This window comes from Schistocerca nitens, chromosome 7 (genome assembly GCF_023898315.1).
Source record: "Schistocerca nitens isolate TAMUIC-IGC-003100 chromosome 7, iqSchNite1.1, whole genome shotgun sequence".
Classification (NCBI taxonomy): Eukaryota; Metazoa; Arthropoda; class Insecta; order Orthoptera; family Acrididae; genus Schistocerca; species Schistocerca nitens.
This window is the reverse complement of record NC_064620.1, coordinates 90661331-90680374: the sequence shown is the minus strand read 5'-3', so window position 1 is coordinate 90680374 and position 19044 is coordinate 90661331. Positions and strand designations below refer to the sequence as shown.

Here is a 19044-nt window from a genome sequence, read left to right as displayed (position 1 = left end):
GAACCAGGCATCTGTTGCGGAGCTTCATACGCAGCAACGCTCGCTGAGCGGTCATTGAGGAGACACTGTTGGTAGTCACATGGTTCATCTGGGCTGTCAGTTACTTAACAGTTTACTTTCTCCGCAGCCACCATTCACCCGTGTCATCGGAACGTGAGACAAATAGCTCTGTTTCCGTATTACGTCGAAGACTGCACTGATTTCCGCGTTCCCCCCTCACTGCTAGTGTTGCCACATGTCGTCTGTGAGTGGCTATGGTATGTTGACGTCGAACACACGCGGTTACCTCATTAATGTGAGTGGGCCATGTAGAAGGGTCTAGCTTGTGTTCTTAGTATTTCTGGCACCTGACTTCAGCAAAAGTTACTGTTAGTGATTCGGTTCCCAAACTGCCCAGTGAATTCGCTAAGTCACGACAACCATGGGTGAACAGTAGATGGTACCGAGTTTGATGGCACAGTGATGAATGCGCTGGACTCTCACTCCTGAGTACGGATATTCAAAAAGCTGTATAGACCTACGCTTTCTTATTTAGACACAATCACAAAATACCCTGCCAGCCCAAAATGTTTCGGAACTGGATTAAGAACAAAACTTGAGTAACGTTAAGATGATGGTTCTAAAGCTTCATGTGTTGTACATGTCTCCTGCCACCTAACTATAACGCACAGAACGTTCATATAACCGTCTGAGAGTGCTGGAAGAGTCCTTCCTTGGAATGTTGTTCAACAAGTGCGTCGCACTAGTTTCAATATCAGTTATGTCCCCAAAGCGTTTACCATTCATGTTAATTTCTGCATTTTGTAGTTCTGTGGCAGGCTATTATCGATAACACCAAGTCTCTTCACCCGTCATAATTTTTTCTAGAAAAAAACAGTCAGCGATTTGCATTTCTGTCAGGTCGCAACAGCCTTAGTTCAAATGGCTCTGAGTACTAGGGGACTTAACATCTGAGGTCATAAGTCCCCTAGAACGTAGAACTACTTAAACCTAAGGACATCACACACACCCATGCCCGAGGCAAGATTCGAACCTGCGACCGTAGCAGTCACGCGGTCCCGGACTGAAGCGCCTAGCATCGCACGGCTACCGCGGCCGGCCGCAACAGGCGTCCACACGTCATTTTGTTCGGGTGTCAAAAGTGTCCGAGACAGCCCTTGATTTAGAGATATTGCTCGGTTGCAATCTGTGATAAAGCGAAGTTCACACTCTACTAGCCCACGTCCATTACTGAATACTGCCTGCTGGCAAATGATTGGTCGAATGAACGTCTGTTGTTTACAGTTGTTAGTTCAAGTTGCCACCGTAGTTACCGTGCTGACGTTGCTTATACGTCTGGAACAAAATCAGCCTCGAAACTTTCTGGACGGGCGGTGTATAATTAGACACATGACCGGTTTTGGCATTGTCGTAGTCATCTTCAGGGGCCTCATGCCATAGCCAGATGTATTTCTTTGAAACGCTTTCTCTTCGCTAGCACCACTGTCTGCAGATCAGGAACAATTCAGGAGTGTGACCACTCCCAAATAGTCTGCTTACAGTGTTAGCTCACGATGGCTGCAAATATAGTGTTGTATTGTTACTTATTTCAGTTGTCCACTTAAACCTGCTCAATGAGTTTCTACACGTCGTACTTATCAGCAGTTTTTACTACTCCTCTCAGTTCTTCAGCTCTGTTGGCATAGTTGATTACTTGCAACTACGACAGTAATGAATAAGATCTCATTCCGTGTAATGTTTTTAGTGTCCAAATTATATACACCGTAAGGCTTCTTTAACTGAGTGTTCTGAGATAAAGAGCCAGTGGTGGAAATAAGCAACGGTATTAAATGGAGAATGCACGTGAGGCTCATGTTGGTAAATTGCTTATGTTACAAAACAATCAACTGCCTACCACATCGCAGATAACGACTGTCTTAAAAAAGTTATGCACAGTGGTCTGTGATATATCCGTCGCCGTGGAACTGGCTCTGTTTGTAGCTTATGACTGTTATCAAAGATAGGGCGTCGTTACAGGAACTTCAGGCATGCATTTAATATGCAGCACAGCAGGGTGTGGAACTCGATAAGCCGAATTTTTGAAGAAATTTATCACCGTAAATAGAAACTTTCGAGAGACTGTGACTTTCAAGCTATAAAGGATTGGTTATAGTTTTCGACAAAAAGTTGCTCGCACTGTAGAGTTTGAGGAGACAGTATCGCTTCGTGTGGGAGAACATGCATCACGAAGCATCCGCGGACGTGCTTGTGGAAAGGGAACTACTCACTATGTAGCTTGAAAAGTACTGGTGCAGCAGCTATCACGTATAATGTGAGCCACCAACGGTGCAAAATGAATTTGAACCCAGAGTTCAAGCTTGTTAATCGATCACGCTACATACTGGATTATAGCCCAGCTTCATAATGTTTGCATTGTTCTAAAGGGTTGCAGGTTACCATCTAATGATTATTGATGGAATTTAAAGTTTAGTCATAATCTACTCTTTAAGAAGTGTAATCATACTTTAAAGGTTTAACACAATGAGACTAGTAGTAAAGCTAAAATTTTTTTATATCTCTTGAGGCAGTGTGACTCCCGCGCACAAGATATACAGACCGTATTCATCCACTATTTGATAATGAAAGCACATTCCAACTTGACACATAATTTCAAACCTCGTTGAGTTCTTTTATCGCTGACACCCCCCACAATACAGGGTGTTTCCGTAAGAGCGTGAAGAAATGTAACAGGACACAGAGAATGCTCCACTGAACCGTTTAAGGTAGGCATCTGGGGTGGGACATGCCAGGGTAAGGAGATATAATGGTAAACCTGTCTACCGCTTTGTCTAGCATTTCTGTTTTCCATATTATTTACAACTGACATGCGTACAAGTTTATGCGTATTGTGATGTTTATTTACATGTACATTCTTTATTTCCTGCAAGTAAACAAGGAGGACGAGCCTGATTACTAGGCAGTCATGATGCAGGTTTTGTTTACTTTACTTGTGGCTCTGTTGTATAGTATTTACAGTGCTTCATGACGGAACGTGCTACGAAACAACGACAGACCCATTCCTTACTCAGTTCGGTTCAGAGACATACAGTACAATACGATGGAGCAGTACCGGTACAATATTTCCTGGTCGCTGGATTCCAAGGGGAGGTCCTATTTATTCCATGGCCTACGAGGTCACCTGACCTGAATCTACCACTCTGTCTAGCATTACTGTTGCTCAGCTTATTTGCAACTAACATGCGTCCAAGTTTAGAAGTACTGTGCTATTTATTTTACATGTACATTCTTTATTCCCTGCAAAGAAACAAGGAGGACGAACGTGATTACTAGGAAGTCGTGATGCAAGTTTTGTTTACTTCATTTGTCCATAAGGTGGATCTGTTGTATCGTATTTACATTGTCACGTGCTATGAATCAACTACAGACTCATTCATTACTCAGTGCTATTCAGAGACGTACAGTGCAGTACGATGCATCAGTACCAGTACCGAACTGAATGACATGCACATTGTGTATGGGAGAGTACGTTGCAATGCTATCGGTATTGGAAGGCTGTACAGGGCACTATTTCCGTCACGACAGGTTTTTAATTCTCTCGATCGACGGATACGGGGGACTGGTTCACTGGTAAGAAGAAACGAGAGAGCTGGCAGCATGAGGACCACTCGCACACCCAATTTTAACGAGGAGGTGCTGGAACGTGTTATAGCGGACCCTCTACCAGTACTCGTCGTATTGCACATGAAATGGGCGCTGCACATACTAGCGTGTGGTGAGTACTCCACGAACAGCTGTTCAACCCACAATGAGTCCATGCAGTGCTTGTAACTGACTTTGCACCAAGGATCTCCTTGTGTCAGTGGATGTTCTGACAAAGGACTGATCAACCAGATTTCCTGTTCGCTGTTTACTGATTAGACCTCATTTGATCGTGATGGTATTTCGGTCATCAGGAATAGCCACTTGTGGGATGAGGAAAACCCTTACGCTGTAGTGGAGTCACACGATCAAGTACGTTTTTCTATGAATATCTATGCCGGCACTGTAGGCAACAGTCTCATTTGGCCAAATGTTCTACCTAGCCGTCTGAATGGCCACCTGTACTTGAGGTTCGTACAAAGAGTTGTACCTGGGTTACTGGAGAATGTACCCTTGGTTGCTTGTGAGAGGATCGGGATACAACTTGACGGTGCAGAACTTCTCTTCAGTGTGGATGTCCGCAGCCATCTCAGTGCTGTATTTCCTAGTCTGTGGATTGGAAGAGAAGGTCCTACGAGGCCTGTCTAAAAAGTATCCGACCTTTGGCAGAAAAGATATTTCGAATACCAGACGGGGTTGGGACCCTAATCCCCTTCAAAGTACGCCCCTTGTGCTTGCACACACTTTGCCCACCGATCTTTCAACTTCTAGAAACACCTCTGGAAGTCTTCTTTTGGAATGGTGTTCAGCTCCGTCGTCGTGTTGCGCATTATCTCTTCTCTACTCTGAAAACGGGATCCTTTCAGTGGAGTCTTCAGTTTTTGAAACAACCAGAAATCGCAAGGAGCCATGTCTGAAGAGTAGGGAGGTTGGCGAACGGCTGTAATTCCATATCTGACCAAGAAATTTTGGATCAAGTGGGATGAATGTGCGGGGGCGTTGTTGTGATGCAGTTGCCAGTTTTTCGCCGTCCACATGTCTGGTCTTTTGCGCCGAACTGCGTCACGGAGTCGCCAAAGAAAATCTTGATAGTACTCCTTTGTCACTGTTTGTCCTTCCGGTGCCTATTCGTGATGCACAGTTCCACGGACATCAAAGAAGACAGCACACCTTCATTTTGCTTCGCAACTGTCGCACTTTCTTCGGCCTTGGAGACTCGAGATGCTTCCATTACGACGACTGTCTTTTTGTTTCGGGGACATACGCGTACACCCATGACTCATCTCCAGGTATCACAGTCTTCAGAAAACCAGGATCAGTGTTGGTGGTGTCCAGAAGGTTCTGTTCAGTGTCTAAACGGAGGTCTTTTGGTTCCAGCGACAACAACTTGGGCACGAACTTCTCAGCCACTCGGTGCATGCTCAAATCATGATGCAAAAATGAATGTGCAGAATCTTTACTCACCCCAACCTCTTGGGCAATCTCCCGTACGCTGAAACGACGATCTGCCATCACCAAATTTTGCACCCTCTCAACAGCAGCTACACTCCGAGCAGTTTGGGGCCTGCCAGAACGCTCGTCACTCTCCGCTGATGTGCTGCCATCTTTGAATCGGTTGAACCACTCCTTAATTTGTGTTACACCCATCGCATCTTCTCCAAATACCTGCTGGATCTTACGAATTGTTCCGCTTTGATAACCACCAAGCGTTTGACAAAGTATGATGCAGTACCTTTGCTCAACACGTTCAGTCATCTTGAGAGAATCGGTAATCCGACGAACACGCTGTGTGGCATCTTACTCAGCGACCGACAGGCAGCGATTGACGCGCTGGAAGGCGGGGACAAAATTGACGCATGCGCATAAAAGTCTCTTCCTTTACTGTGTACAGTGGTGCCACGCTGCCTGTATTTCGCGTGGGAAAATCAAAGGTCGGTTACTTTTTAGACAGACCTCATATTCCATGGCCTGCGATATCATCTAACCTGAATCCCCTTGATCATTTCCCATGGAGATATCTAAAGTCACTTGTGTATGAGACCCCAGTGGATATAGAGATGCAAGTAGTTGCCATAATTGTAGCTGCCTGTGCTATGATTCGAAAAACAGCAGGGATGTTTGTCAGGGCACATCAGAGTCTTGCATTGTGGTTGATGGCCGTCAGCTGCATAACATTTTGTAAGGTACAGTACAAATAGTAGTTCATTTTATCAATGATGGTATTTGCAGTTAACTATAACTAAAGTGAATAGAAAAGTACACAGTAATGTGATTTTATTCCTATTTTCTCCTTAAGCTGGCTACTCCGACCTCAGGTTCCGTACCACAAACTGTTCAGTGGAACATCCTCTACATGCTGTTAAATATTTGAACGTTGTACGAAAACATCTTGTACACTACTGGCTATTAAAATAGTTACACCACGAAGATGACGTGCTACAGACGCGAAATTTAACCGACAGGAAGAAGATGCTGTGATATGCAAATGATTAGCTTTTCAGAGCATTCACACAAGGTTGGCGCCGGTGGCGACACCTACAACGTGCTGACATGACGAAAGCATCCAACCGATTTCTCATACACAAACAGCAGTTGACCGGCGTTGCCTGGGGAAATGTTGTTGTGATGCCTCGTGTAAGGAGGAGAAATGCGTACTATCACGTATCCGACTTTGATAAAGGTCGGATTATAGCCTATCGCGATTGCGGTTTATCGTATCGCGACATTTCTGCTCGCGTTGGTCGAGATCCAATGACTGTTAGCAGAATATGGAATCGGTGGGTCCAGGAGGGTAATACGGAACGCCGTGCTGGATCCCAACGGCCTCGTCTCACTAGCAGTCGAGATGACAGGCATCTTATCCGCATGGCTGTAACGGATCGTGCAGCCACGTCTCGATCCCTGAGTCACCAGATGGGGACGTTTGCAAGACAACAACCATCTGCACGAACAGTTCGATGACGTTTGCAGCAGCATGGACTATCAGCTCGGAGACCATGTCTGCGATTACCCTTGACGCTGCATTACAGACAGGAGCGCCTGGGGTGGTGTATTTAACGACGAACCTGGGTGCACGAATGGCAAAACGTCGTTTTTTCGGATAAATCCACGTTCTGTTTACAGCATCATGTGTTTGGCGACATCGCGGTGAACGCACATTGGAAGTGTGTATTCGTTATCGCCATACTGGCGTATCACCCGGCGTGATGCTATGGAGTGTCATTGGTTACACGTCTCGGTCAACTCTTGTTCTCGTTCACGGCACTTTGAACCGTGGACATTACATATCAGATGTGTTACGTCCGGTGGCTCTATCCTTCATTCGATACCTGCGAAAACCTACATTTCAGCAGGATAATGCACGACCGCATGTTGCAGGTCCTTTACGGGCCTCTCTGGATACAGAAAATGTTCGACTGCTGCCCTGACCAACACATTCTCCACATCTCTCACCAATTGAAAACGTCTGATCAATGGTGGCCGAGCATCTGGCTCGTCACAATACGCCAGTTACTACTCTTGATGAACTGTGGTATTGTGTTGAAGCTGCATCGGCAGCTGTACCTGTACACGCCATCCAAGTTCAGTTTGACTCAATGTACATGCGTATCAAGGCCGTTATTACCACCTGAGGTGGTTGTTCTGGGTACTGATTTCTCAGGATCTATGCACCCAAATTGCGTGAAAATGTAATCACATGTCAGTTCTAGTATAATATATTTGTCCAATGAATACCCGTTTATCATCTGCATTTCTTCTTGGTGTAGCAATTTTAATGGCCGGTAGTGTATATCACTGGACGAAACGTAGTGCAGGAGATAAGACGTCATAAACCTTGTGATGGGTGAAATAATGGCTCCTCTGAAAACGGAGTTGCTTTTCCTAATCTTCGAGGAATCGGGGTTGGAGGAGAGGGTAACTACTGGTATCAAACTGAAAGTTTATTTCCTCCATTTAGTTCATTATTTGAATGCACTATGTTTAATTCTCTTCCTACTGCACAATTTTGACTCTAGTGGATTTGGACAGTCTCGATTATATTGTTATAAACGTGTTTCGCTGGACACTGTACTTACCGCCGGCAGCTCACACCACGGCAGGACTGGTCGCGGTTGCAGATGGTGCCGGCGTCATCCCGCGAGCTGCACCCCCTGAAGAAGCTGAGCAGCGGCGGCATAGCCACGGGCGGCAGCGGGCCCATCATCAGCGTCACCTCCAACGACGACGCCGACGACGCCGACGCGGGTCGCCGCAAGTTCTCGCTCGGCATGTGTCTCTCCAGGGACCTGGACGGCGGCCCCGTAGGTGCGTGCCGTGCTGCCGCGCTCCAGAATCTTGAACCGTGTACTCGCAGTAGAGAGCAAAATAGCAGCAGATACCAAGACATTTTTTGTATGCTTTCGGGTCTTCAAAAGATTTCAAGACCCCGATTTTCAGCACGATATTCCGAGGACAGAACCAGTTCTCTTATCAATGAGCTGCGAGATGATTTACCATGCGCACTCAATGCCTGGTCAGTGTCCAGGTAGTGAGTGAGCTTAATAAGTCCACACACAGCGCCTTGAGAAGACTATTGTGTCGGTCGTCGGAATATCGGGCAGAAAATGGGGACCATCAACTCGGTTGAACATCCGAAACCACACCTTTCATCTCTAAGAGCACTAAAACCCGAAATATGGCAGGAACACATTAGGTTTTCCTTGCGTTTACTGATGACATACCAATTGGTATTGAATTATGATAACTATTAGTGTGTTAGTTCTAAGAATACTGGTAATCGTGTGTTACAATACCAGCAGATCAAACTTCACTGAACTGAAATGGGTACAATCATTCGGGGTGAAATCACAGAAATGCAAAGACATTAAATGATATCTGTGACACCCTTGTAACACGCCTAGGGGTACTAATGGAGAGGGCCACTTAAACTGGATTCTCGCTGCCGCTTCTCCACCGTGCGCTCTGTCCACACCACGTACCTGATACTCCCGCGGCGGTCGTATTATTCTGCTCCAAACTGCTGCTGGCTTGCCTGAAATTATGAGTCTAAATACACTCCTGGAAACTGAAATAAGAACACCGTGAATTCTTTGTCCCAGGAAGGGGAAACTTTATTGACACATTCCTGGGGTCAGATACATCACATGATCACACTGACAGAACCACAGGCACATAGACACAGGCAACAGAGCATGCACAATGTCGGCACTAGTACAGTGTATATCCACCTTTCGCAGCAATGCAGGCTGCTATTCTCCCATGGAGACGATCGTAGAGATGCTGGATGTAGTCCTGTGGAACGGCTTGCCATGCCATTTCCACCTGGCGCCTCAGTTGGACCAGCGTTCGTGCTGGACGTGCAGACCGCGTGAGACGACGCTTCATCCAGTCCCAAACATGCTCAATAGGGGACAGATCCGGAGATCTTGCTGGCCAGGGTAGTTGACTTACACCTTCTAGAGCACGTTGGGTGGCACGGGATACATGCGGACGTGCATTGTCCTGTTGGAACAGCAAGTTCCCTTGACGGTCTAGTAATGGTAGAACGATGGGTTCGATGACGGTTTGGATGTACCGTGCACTATTCAGTGTCCCCTCGACGATCACCAGTGGTGTACGGCCAGTGTAGGAGATCGCTCCCCACACCATGATGCCGGGTGTTGGCCCTGTGTGCCTCGGTCGTATGCAGTCCTGATTGTGGCGCTCAGCTGCACGGCGCCAAACACGCATACGACCATCATTGGCACCAAGGCAGAAGCGACTCTCATCGCTGAAGACGACACGTCTCCATTCGTCCCTCCATTCACGCCTGTCGCGACACCACTGGAGGCGGGCTGCACGATGTTGGGGCGTGAGCGGAAGACGGCCTAACGGTGTGCGGGACCGTAGCCCAGCTTCATGGAGACGGTTGCGAATGGTCCTCGCCGATACCCCAGGAGCAACAGTGTCCCTAATTTGCTGGGAAGTGGCGGTGCGGTCCCCTACGGCACTGCGTAGGATCCTACGGTCTTGGCGTGCATCCGTGCGTCGCTGCGGTCCGGTCCCAGGTCGACGGGCACGTGCACCTTCCGCCGACCACTGGCGACAACATCGATGTACTGTGGAGACCTCACGCCCCACGTGTTGAGCAATTCGGCGGTACGTCCACCCGGCTCAAAGTCCGTCAACTGCACATACGGTTCACGTGCACGCTGTCGCGGCATGCTACCAGTGTTAAAGACTGCGATGGAGCTCCGTATGCCACGGCAAACTGGCTGACACTGACGGCGGCGGTGCACAAATGCTGCGCAGCTAGCGCCATTCGACGGCCAACACCGCGGGTCCTAGTGTGTCCGCTGTGCCGTGCGTGTGATCATTGCTTGTACAGCCCTCTCGCAGTGTCCGGAGCAAGTATGGTGGGTCTGACACACCGGTGTCAATGTGTTCTTTTTTCCATTTCCAGGAGTGTATATTCGGAGATAAAGTCACAGGTTGCACTGTTTGCACTCTAAGTTGTAATTTTTTATACCAATTAACGTATTGATGGTTATCTGTCCACAATATCACTTGGACGAGCGTACACGTAACCGGCACGCGGGTGATTGTTGAAGATGCGGAGGTCGAATGATCGAATGAAAGTTCTTACGCTCGTCACGCATACACAGATAGTTAGTACCAGTACTCCTTGTCTCTAGTAATAATACAACACTGTTCATAAAAATTAAATTTTCAGTTCTCAGTTCACTTGTAGGAGCGTGCACGTAACCGTCACGGACCGGCTGATTGTTGATGACGCGGAACGAGATGACCGAACGAACGTTCTCACGCTCGCTACAAGACACTTGCACTTAAATGCTCCCTTTTGTGGTAAATAGTATTACTGATTGACATTAGTTCATCTGGGAGACCGAACACAGCGCGGATGATTGATGCTGTACGGTACGACACGCTACGAGTGGATACTCAAATGAGTTATCGGCGCCACTGCTAATAATTAAGTTGTTGTTGTTGTGGTCTTCAGTCCAGAGACTGGTTTGATGCAGCTCTCCATGCTACTCTATCCTGTGCAAGCTTCTTCATCTCCCAGTACCTACTGCAACCTACATCCTTCTGAATCTGTTTAGTATATTCATCTCTTGGTCTCCCTCTGCGATTTTTACCCTCCATGCTGCCCTCCAATACTAAATTGGTGATCCCTTGATGCCTCAGAATATGCCCTACCAACCGATCCCTTCTTCTAGCCAAGTAGTGCTACAAATCTCTCTTCTCTCCAATTCTATTCAATACCTCCTCATTAGTTACGTGATCTACCCATCTACTCTTCAGCATTCTTCTGTAGCACCATATTTCGAAAGCTTCTATTCTCTTCTTGTCCGAACGATTTATCGCCCATGTTTCACTCCCATACATGGCTACACTCCATACAAATGCTTTCAGAACCTCCATAACAATGCCTTTTACTTGTAGAGCTACCGACAGCACAGCATAACAGCTCCGTGCCCCGTGATCGACTCTGCAAAACGCAGCCGCTCGCAAAGATACTCCGCAACCAAGGCAGCGATATGACAGTATGCTTACACCCTTTCTGAAATACTGAAACGTGCAATGTAAAAAACATATCGTGATAAATGGATTTTATGGCGGCCTGCTACGGGTAACTTGTTTTTAGTCTTACTGTCTTTTGACGTTTTTATATATTTTATGCTATGTATATTGACGGCCAAATTTTGTATGTTTCGTTTACTAGCTTAGGAAGGCAGACATGTCCCATGTTGATCATATGGATCGAAACAGGTCATAAATTTAAAAAAATTGTAATCAGAGACTGTTTTAAATTCCAAATATTTTTCTTAAATCCTGTGACCTCATATTAATTCATATTCTTTCTTCCTTCTCTTATCTATATCTCCGCATTTCTCATTAATCCATCTTTTCCCTGTTTTTTCCTCCCTATCCAGCACTTTATTCGCTGCTCTGTCACGGCTGTCTTCACAGTGTGCCACACTTGCTTCATGTCTCCATTATCTGTTTACCGTATTTTTCACAAACTAGTGTACTCTCAACCATCCTTCAACAGTAGAGAAATTTATACGAAAAGAACTAAAACTCATCGCCTAACGGCAAAGAGTGCTCACTGAACTTCCCATTTGTCACTGGATCTAGCCCACGCAAGTATCTGTTGTGTGTCGTGTGGTATTAGTGATGCAAGACGCATGGCAGCTTCATTTCTAAGCGCATTTCCCAAAGGATCGTGGTGACACTCTGGCTGTAACCTCCAACAGTATTTCAGGTTTCGGCATCTGTGTATTCGTAAGAGCCAGTCGACCAACCCTGTGATCTTCACGTGGGGTACTCATTGTAATACGCATGACTGTTTTTCGATTCTGGTCAGAACGCTTACGCTGTGACAAATATCATGAAAATCGACGGAATCAATGACAGTGGACGAGCCACAGATATGTTCTCATACTCTGCTGGGAAACGTCACGTACGCGATATCATGATATAATTTGAAGCTCTGCTTCCGCACTTGCAGAAAATAATAACTAATTGAATAGGGTACGCCTTCTTGCAAGACGACAGTTTTTTGTTTTTTTTAGTCCCTTCAAACATGATTTACCACAGCTAGGGCATTTTCGGTGTTTTTCTTTTCTTTTATTGTTTCTAAATGCAATCATACAAATTTTATATACGTTAGGAATATTTTGACGCCAGATTTCGTTGTTGTTTGGCAGCCAAAGGATAACATAATCAAGTTGAGAAAATAAGAAAGGTATAGTTCGTATGTAATCTAAACAACAACAAAATCCAGTGTCAAGATATTTCAAACCTACACAAAATTTGTCTGTATGCAGGGTGTAGACGATTATTGTTTACAGCGTGCGACAATGTTGTAGGAGAGGTCCAGACGAACAATTTGATATAAGACACATGTGACGTATCAAGTCGTGAAACAGCGTCAAATCGACCTACAAAACCCACCCAAAGCTACATGGCGCAACTGTGCTTGTAAAGGTTACATATAAATCGAATTGGAAATGTAAGTAGTTTTAGCGTAATATGACGAAAAGTCTTTTTCATTCATTACCCTTACAGGAAAGGTCAACTTATTAACATTAAAGAAAGCCGGTGGTATTCGAGGGCGAGATGACATTAATAGTTCAGTGGGGTGTCATCTTGAGATAGTTTCCCTACGTAACAGACCTCAAGTATCTTATAGCAAATTCTTCATCTCGACTTTCGCTATGTAATTAAAAAAAATCCACTGCAGATGTCACAACTGTGGTGAAACGTGTGCCTTCTATTGGTCTAAATGCTTTTGTGTGTTATTTCCGGAGAGACGGAGACACGGCACTGGGGCTCTTCTGTGTTAGCCTTCCACTGAAATCAGAGTTCTGTAGTAAATTGCTCATCTACTGCCACTGGGCTGATCTACGAGTGGTGTTCTGTACTGACTTACATTTTATTTTTTCCCATGACTGATCATTCTTCATTTGACTAGTCATTACTGTTGCAAGTATGTAGCACTTCAGTCCAACCATAGATGGCAGGACAATCAGTGGAACTGCACAGTACATAAAATTTTCCCAATCGCTGTCATTACATCAGTGGACAACATACAGTGTGATCATCAAGAACAGTGCTGAAAGACGTAGTTTCTTTGGAAGGAGGGTGTAAACACTGCGGATGTTCACAGGGAATCGGTAGCAATGTGTAGAAGGTGCGAACTTCCGCGAAAAATGCTGTTGCAACGCCACATCACTCCTCCCAATACGAACCGGAAAACCACAACTGCCGTCAGTGAAATGGTGTTCCAGGTACTGCCACACCCACCTCATTCTCCTGTCTTGGCCCCTTAATCTTCTTCAGCCCCTCTTCGAACCACTTTTCTGGAGTCTGCCATACTCACTGCAGGGCGGTTACTTGCAGTTCCTGGAAGTCTAGAAATTGATGTATGTGCAGAGATATCTTCATAGCCCCAAATCAGAAGAGGCCACGTAAAGAAAATACCGTGGGTGTTGCAGTACCTTCTAACAATACCACCACTTGCAAATTAGGTTAGAAATCAGATTAATAATGTTGCTCACGCAGCATATGTTCGCTTTATGGGGCAACTACAAAGTTGTTGACTGTGGATGGTATCGTCAGAATGGAAATACTGAAGTCACTGTAAAAAAGTCATTAATTTTGGATTCCCACGTAGATTTCGTCGAAGTTGTTATGGCTCATCTTGTTGATTCTAGAGTGATTCCACTTTGACTGCTAGAAGGTCCAGAACGGTATTTTAGCAATATTTGAAGACCTAACAAATGCGTTTTTCAGGAAATTCTTAATGATTAAACAATCCCAGATCAGAACAATTGTATGGTGGAAATAATTTTTGACTTGGTGTTCACGATCCACATTTTTATTAAACTTCTTGTAAATTCACATATGTTGTTGTTGTGGTCTTCAGTCCTGAGACTGGTTTGATGCAGCTCTCCATGCTACTCTATGCTGTGCAAGCTTCTTCATCTCCTAGTACCTACTGCAGCCTACATCCTACTGAATCTGCTTAGTGTATTCATCTATTGGTCTCCCTCTACGATTTTTACCCTCCACGCTGCCCTCCAATACTAAACTGGTGATCCCTCGATGTCTCAGAACATGTCCTACCAACCGATCCTTTCTTCTAGTCAAGTTGTGCTACAAGCTCCTATTCTCCCTAATTCTATTCATTACCTCCTCATTAGTTACGTGATTTACCCATCTAATCTTCAGCATTCTTCTGTAGCACCACATTTCGAAAGCTTCTATTCTCTTCTTGTCCAAACTATTTATCGTCCACGTTACACTTCCATACATGGCTACACTCCATACAAAAACTTTCAGAAACGACTTCCTGACACTTAAATCTATACTCGATGTTAACAAATTTTTCTTCTTCAGAAACGCTTTCCTTGCCATTGCCTGTCTACATTTTATATCCTCTCTACTTCGACCATCATCAGTTATTTTACTCCCCAAATAGCAAAACTCCTTTACTACTTTAAGTGTCTCATTTCCTAATCTAATTCCCTCAGCATCACCCGACTTAGTTCGACTACATTCCATTAGCCTCGTTTTGCTTTTGTTGATGCTCATCTTTTAAGACACTATCCATTCCGTTCAACTGTTCTTCCAAGTCCTTTGCTGTCTCTGACAGAATTACAATGTCATCGGCGAACCTCGAAGTTTTTATTTCTTCTCCATGGATTTTAATACCTACTACAAACTTTTCTTTTGTTTCCTTTATTGCTTGCTCAATATACAGACTGAATAACATCGGGGATTGGCTACAACCCTGTCTCACTCTCTTCCCAACCACTGCTTCCCTTTCATACCCTTCGACTCTTAATTCTTCTTAATTGTCACATCATCAAGAAAACAGTTTTGTATCAATCTTCATATATTTAATTTCCACTTTAACCAAACACAAGACTTGACTGTTCTTTTACAAAGCGAAATAACAACTTAACTTCTGCAAAGTGATACAAAAACTGCCCTGTGAGCATTCACCTCAAAACGATTATAAGTAACTCAAAGTTTATGACTCACAGAAATGAATACACACAAGAGCCATATCACTGTAATATATCGACACATCGGAGTACCTAGACATTAATAAAACCAAATGTGACTATTGTCAAAAAAATATGTCTGTTACTTCGCAGAAAAGTAGTACGATATTAGTGGTATCGAGAACTGGGGTTGGAGTGCCGTAATGGTCACGTAAATAAAGAACCATTACAACCTGGAACTACATTTCAGCTCGTATGGGGACGAGTGTAGTGATGTTTCAAGTGCCGGCTGGAGTGGCCGAGCGGTTCTAGGCGCTACAGTCTGGAACCGAGCGACCGCTACGGTCGCAGGTTCGAATCCTGCCTCGGGCATGGGTGTGTGTGATGTCCTTAGGTTAGTTAGGCTTAATTAGTTCTAAATTCTAGGCGACTGATGACCTCAGAAGTTAAGTCGCGTAGTGCTCAGAGCCATTTGAAACATGTTGCAAGTGCCACTAATCGACTGTGAATACTCAGAGTGTTTACGCTTTTTTCTGCAGAAACCACCATCTCCAGCGCTATCTTTGGTAGTCCATGTTATCCTCTCACGTAATGAGAGCAGTTGAGAAAATTGGCTATCGGAGATTATACTTCTAGTGATTGGCCGGCCTCCTGCATTTAGACGTAGCTGCTACTTACTGGCAACTGTAATGATGAGTCCAGTGCCGCACCGTGAATGATGCGAAATAATAATCCTATTTGGAGGGGTCTGCGATGAATGGATTTCAAGTGCGAGTGGCGGTACCCCGCCTTGAGCGACCCTCCCTGCCCGCAGGCAGCCCGTGCGTGCTGTCCAAGGAGGCGCTGCGGCGCGCCAGCGCGGGGGCGTCTCCGCGGCCGCGCGCCGGCATCCACCACCAGCACTCGCAGCCCAACCTGCCGTTCCGCGAGCGCGCCAAGGGGTCGCCGCGCTTCCCGCACCGCGTCGTGCCCACCTGCAGCCTGACGGCGCTCGACAGCCGGCGCAAGAGCAGCGCCAGCTTCGCGCAGCTGCTGCAGCAGCAGTACCAGCTGCAGGTGCAGCGCCGCCGCAGCAGCCACCACCACCACCTGCACGTGCGGCAAGGTCACCAGCGCGCAGACCTGCTCGACAAGTGCCGCTCGCTCGAGGACGCCCGCTCCTTCCACTGCGGGTCGGCCGCTGCGCACGCTGCCGTCCACCAGGTACACCTGCAGCGCCTAACAAGCCTCCGAACGTGCCTTTCTATGACATCTTGATGTATCGGGTATTCTGCTAGATATCAGCGTCGGTTTGCGCCATATTTCGATAGCGTGCGTCGTCCTCTTCATCAGCTGCTACGTCGTTGAAATATCGTGCAAGAACAGCGCTGAAGTCAGACTTAATACCAGAGACCTCAAGACGTCAACAGGACGATGGGAAAGTATTAAGAATGCGCTGGTGTCCAAAATTAAAGCAACAAACAGAAATTTTGCGAGGTTGCGTTTCTTTTGCCCCAAAAAACACAAGCACCTCGCAGTAAAGCACACTACTGGCCATTAAAATAGCTACACCAGGAAGAAATGCAGATGATAAACAGGTATTCATTGGACAAATATAATATACTAGAACTGACATTTGATTACATTTTCATGCAGTTTGGTTGCATAGATCCTGAGAAATCAGTACCCAGAACAACCACCTCTGGCCGTAATAACAGCCATGATACGCCTGGGCACTGAGTCAAACACAGCTTGGATGGCGTGTACAGGTACAGCTGCTCATGCAGCTTCAACACGATACCACATTTCATCAAGAGTAGTGACTGGCGTATTGTGACGAGACAGTTGCTTGGCCACCATTAACCAGACGTTTTCGGTTGGTGAGAGATATGGTGAATGTGCTGCAGTCGAACATTTTCTGTATCCAGACAGGACCTTTAAAAAGCGGTCGTGCATTATCCTGGTCAAATGTAGGGTTTCGCAGGAATCGAATGAAGGGTAGAACCACGGGTCGTCACGCATCTTAAATGTAACGTCCACTGTTCAAAGTGCCGTCAATGCGAAGAAGAGGTGACCGAGACGTGTAACCAGTGGCACCCCATACCATCACGCCGGGTGATACGCCAGTATGGCAATGACGAATACACGCTTCCAATGTGCGTTCACCGCGATGTCGCCTAACACGGATGCGACCATCACGATGCTGTAAGCAGAACCTGCATTCATCCGAAAAAATGACATTTTGCCATTCGTGCACCCAGGTTCGTCGATGAGTACACCATCGCAGGTGCCCCTGTCTGTGATGCAGCGTCAAGGGTAACCGCAGCCATTGTCTCCGAGCTGATAGTCCATGCTGCTGCAAACGTCGTCGCTCTGTTCGTGCAGATGGTTGTTGCCTTGCAAACGTCCCCATCTGTTGACTCAGGGATCGAGACGTGGCTGCACGATGCGGATAAGATGCCTGTCATCTCGACTGCTAGTGATACGAGGCCGTTGGGATCCAGCACGGTGTTCCGTATTACCCTCCTTAAGCCACCGATTCCATATTCGGCTAACAGTCATTGGATCTCGACCAACGCGAGCAGCAATGTCGTGATACGATAAACCGCAATCGCGATAGGCTACAATCCGACCTTTATCAAAGTCGGAAACGTGATGGTACGCATTTCTCCTCCTTGCACGAGGCATCACAACAACGTGTCACCAGGCAAAGCCGGTCGACTGCTGTTTGTGTGTGAGAAATCGGTTGGAAACTTTCCTCATGTCAGCACGTTGTAGGTGTCGCCACCGGCGCCAATCTTGTATGAATGCTGTGAAAAGCTGATCTTTTGCATATCACAGCATCTTCTTCCTGTCGGTTAAATTTCGCGTTTGTAGCACGCCATCTTCGTGCCGCAGCAATTTTGATGTCCAGTAGTGTAGAAACAATGTAAAGAATACAGAATGGAAACAATTGCAGCGTGCATAACGGTAGACAAAAACGTTCTTCGTTTTCTTCCAACTTAACCGATTTGCACACACACATTTCAACTGGTTAATGTGCTCAGTTGGGGGTTCACCACCTCTGGCAGCAATACAGGCCTGACGACGACGGGACGTGCTTTGAATGATGTCACCAATCTCAGGTTGAGGCAATAACGCCCATTCTACCTGCAGAGCTGCTTGCAAGTGTTGGAGAGTGGTTGGTGCATGCTGACGTGATGAAACCCGTGTCCCTAGTGTATCCCTAATTTTCTCTTCTTCTTCTTCTTCTTCAGTATCGCTACAGCCCTTGGTGAGCTTTGGCTTCAACAATCTTCCTCCACACTTCTCGGTTATTTACTGCTCTTTTCCACCCCTGGACTCCCATACTGGTCATGTCCATTATTACCTCATCGATCCATCTTCTTCTAGGTCTCTCTTTTCGCCTAACTGAATGGATCATACTTTTCATCATTTTCTTTGGGATTCTATCCTGTGCCATTGTCCATAAGTGTCCAAACCATCGTATTCGCTGTGATTTCACAAATTTTACTATGTCCCTGCCTTGTATTAACTCTTGTAATTCGGCATTGTAGTTTATTCTCCAGCCTTCTTGCTCCCTTATTGGCCCATAGATTTTGCGTAGTATTTTCCGCTCAATGGTTCTCAGTGCATTATTATCGCGTTCTGTCAACGTCCATACCTCTGAGCCGTATGTGATAACTGGGCGGACTATGGAATTTTCTCTATGGGATTCAACTCAGGAGAGCGAGCAGGCCACGCCATGCGTGAAAATTCTTCCCTTTCAAATAAAACAGCAACCACCCGTGCTCTATGAGTTCGAGCATTATCTTCCATCAGTACAAAGTCTGGCCCCATAGCACCTCGCAACAGCGCGCCATGAGGTCTCACGCTCACGTCACGATGCGTGAAAGGATTTAAACCT

At 46.1% G+C, this 19044-nt stretch overlaps 1 protein-coding gene across 1 annotated transcript in view; it reads left to right on the top strand.

The window, feature by feature from the left end:
* Positions 1-19044, top strand: part of LOC126195486 (gamma-aminobutyric acid type B receptor subunit 2-like) — a 367244-nt gene that overhangs the window by 332229 nt on the left and 15971 nt on the right. The window contains exons 17-19 of the mRNA XM_049934114.1: positions 7758-7944; positions 15973-16172; positions 16230-16361. Coding sequence (XP_049790071.1) covers positions 7758-7944; positions 15973-16172; positions 16230-16361 — 519 coding nt within the window. The remainder of the gene's footprint in view (positions 1-7757; positions 7945-15972; positions 16173-16229; positions 16362-19044) is intronic.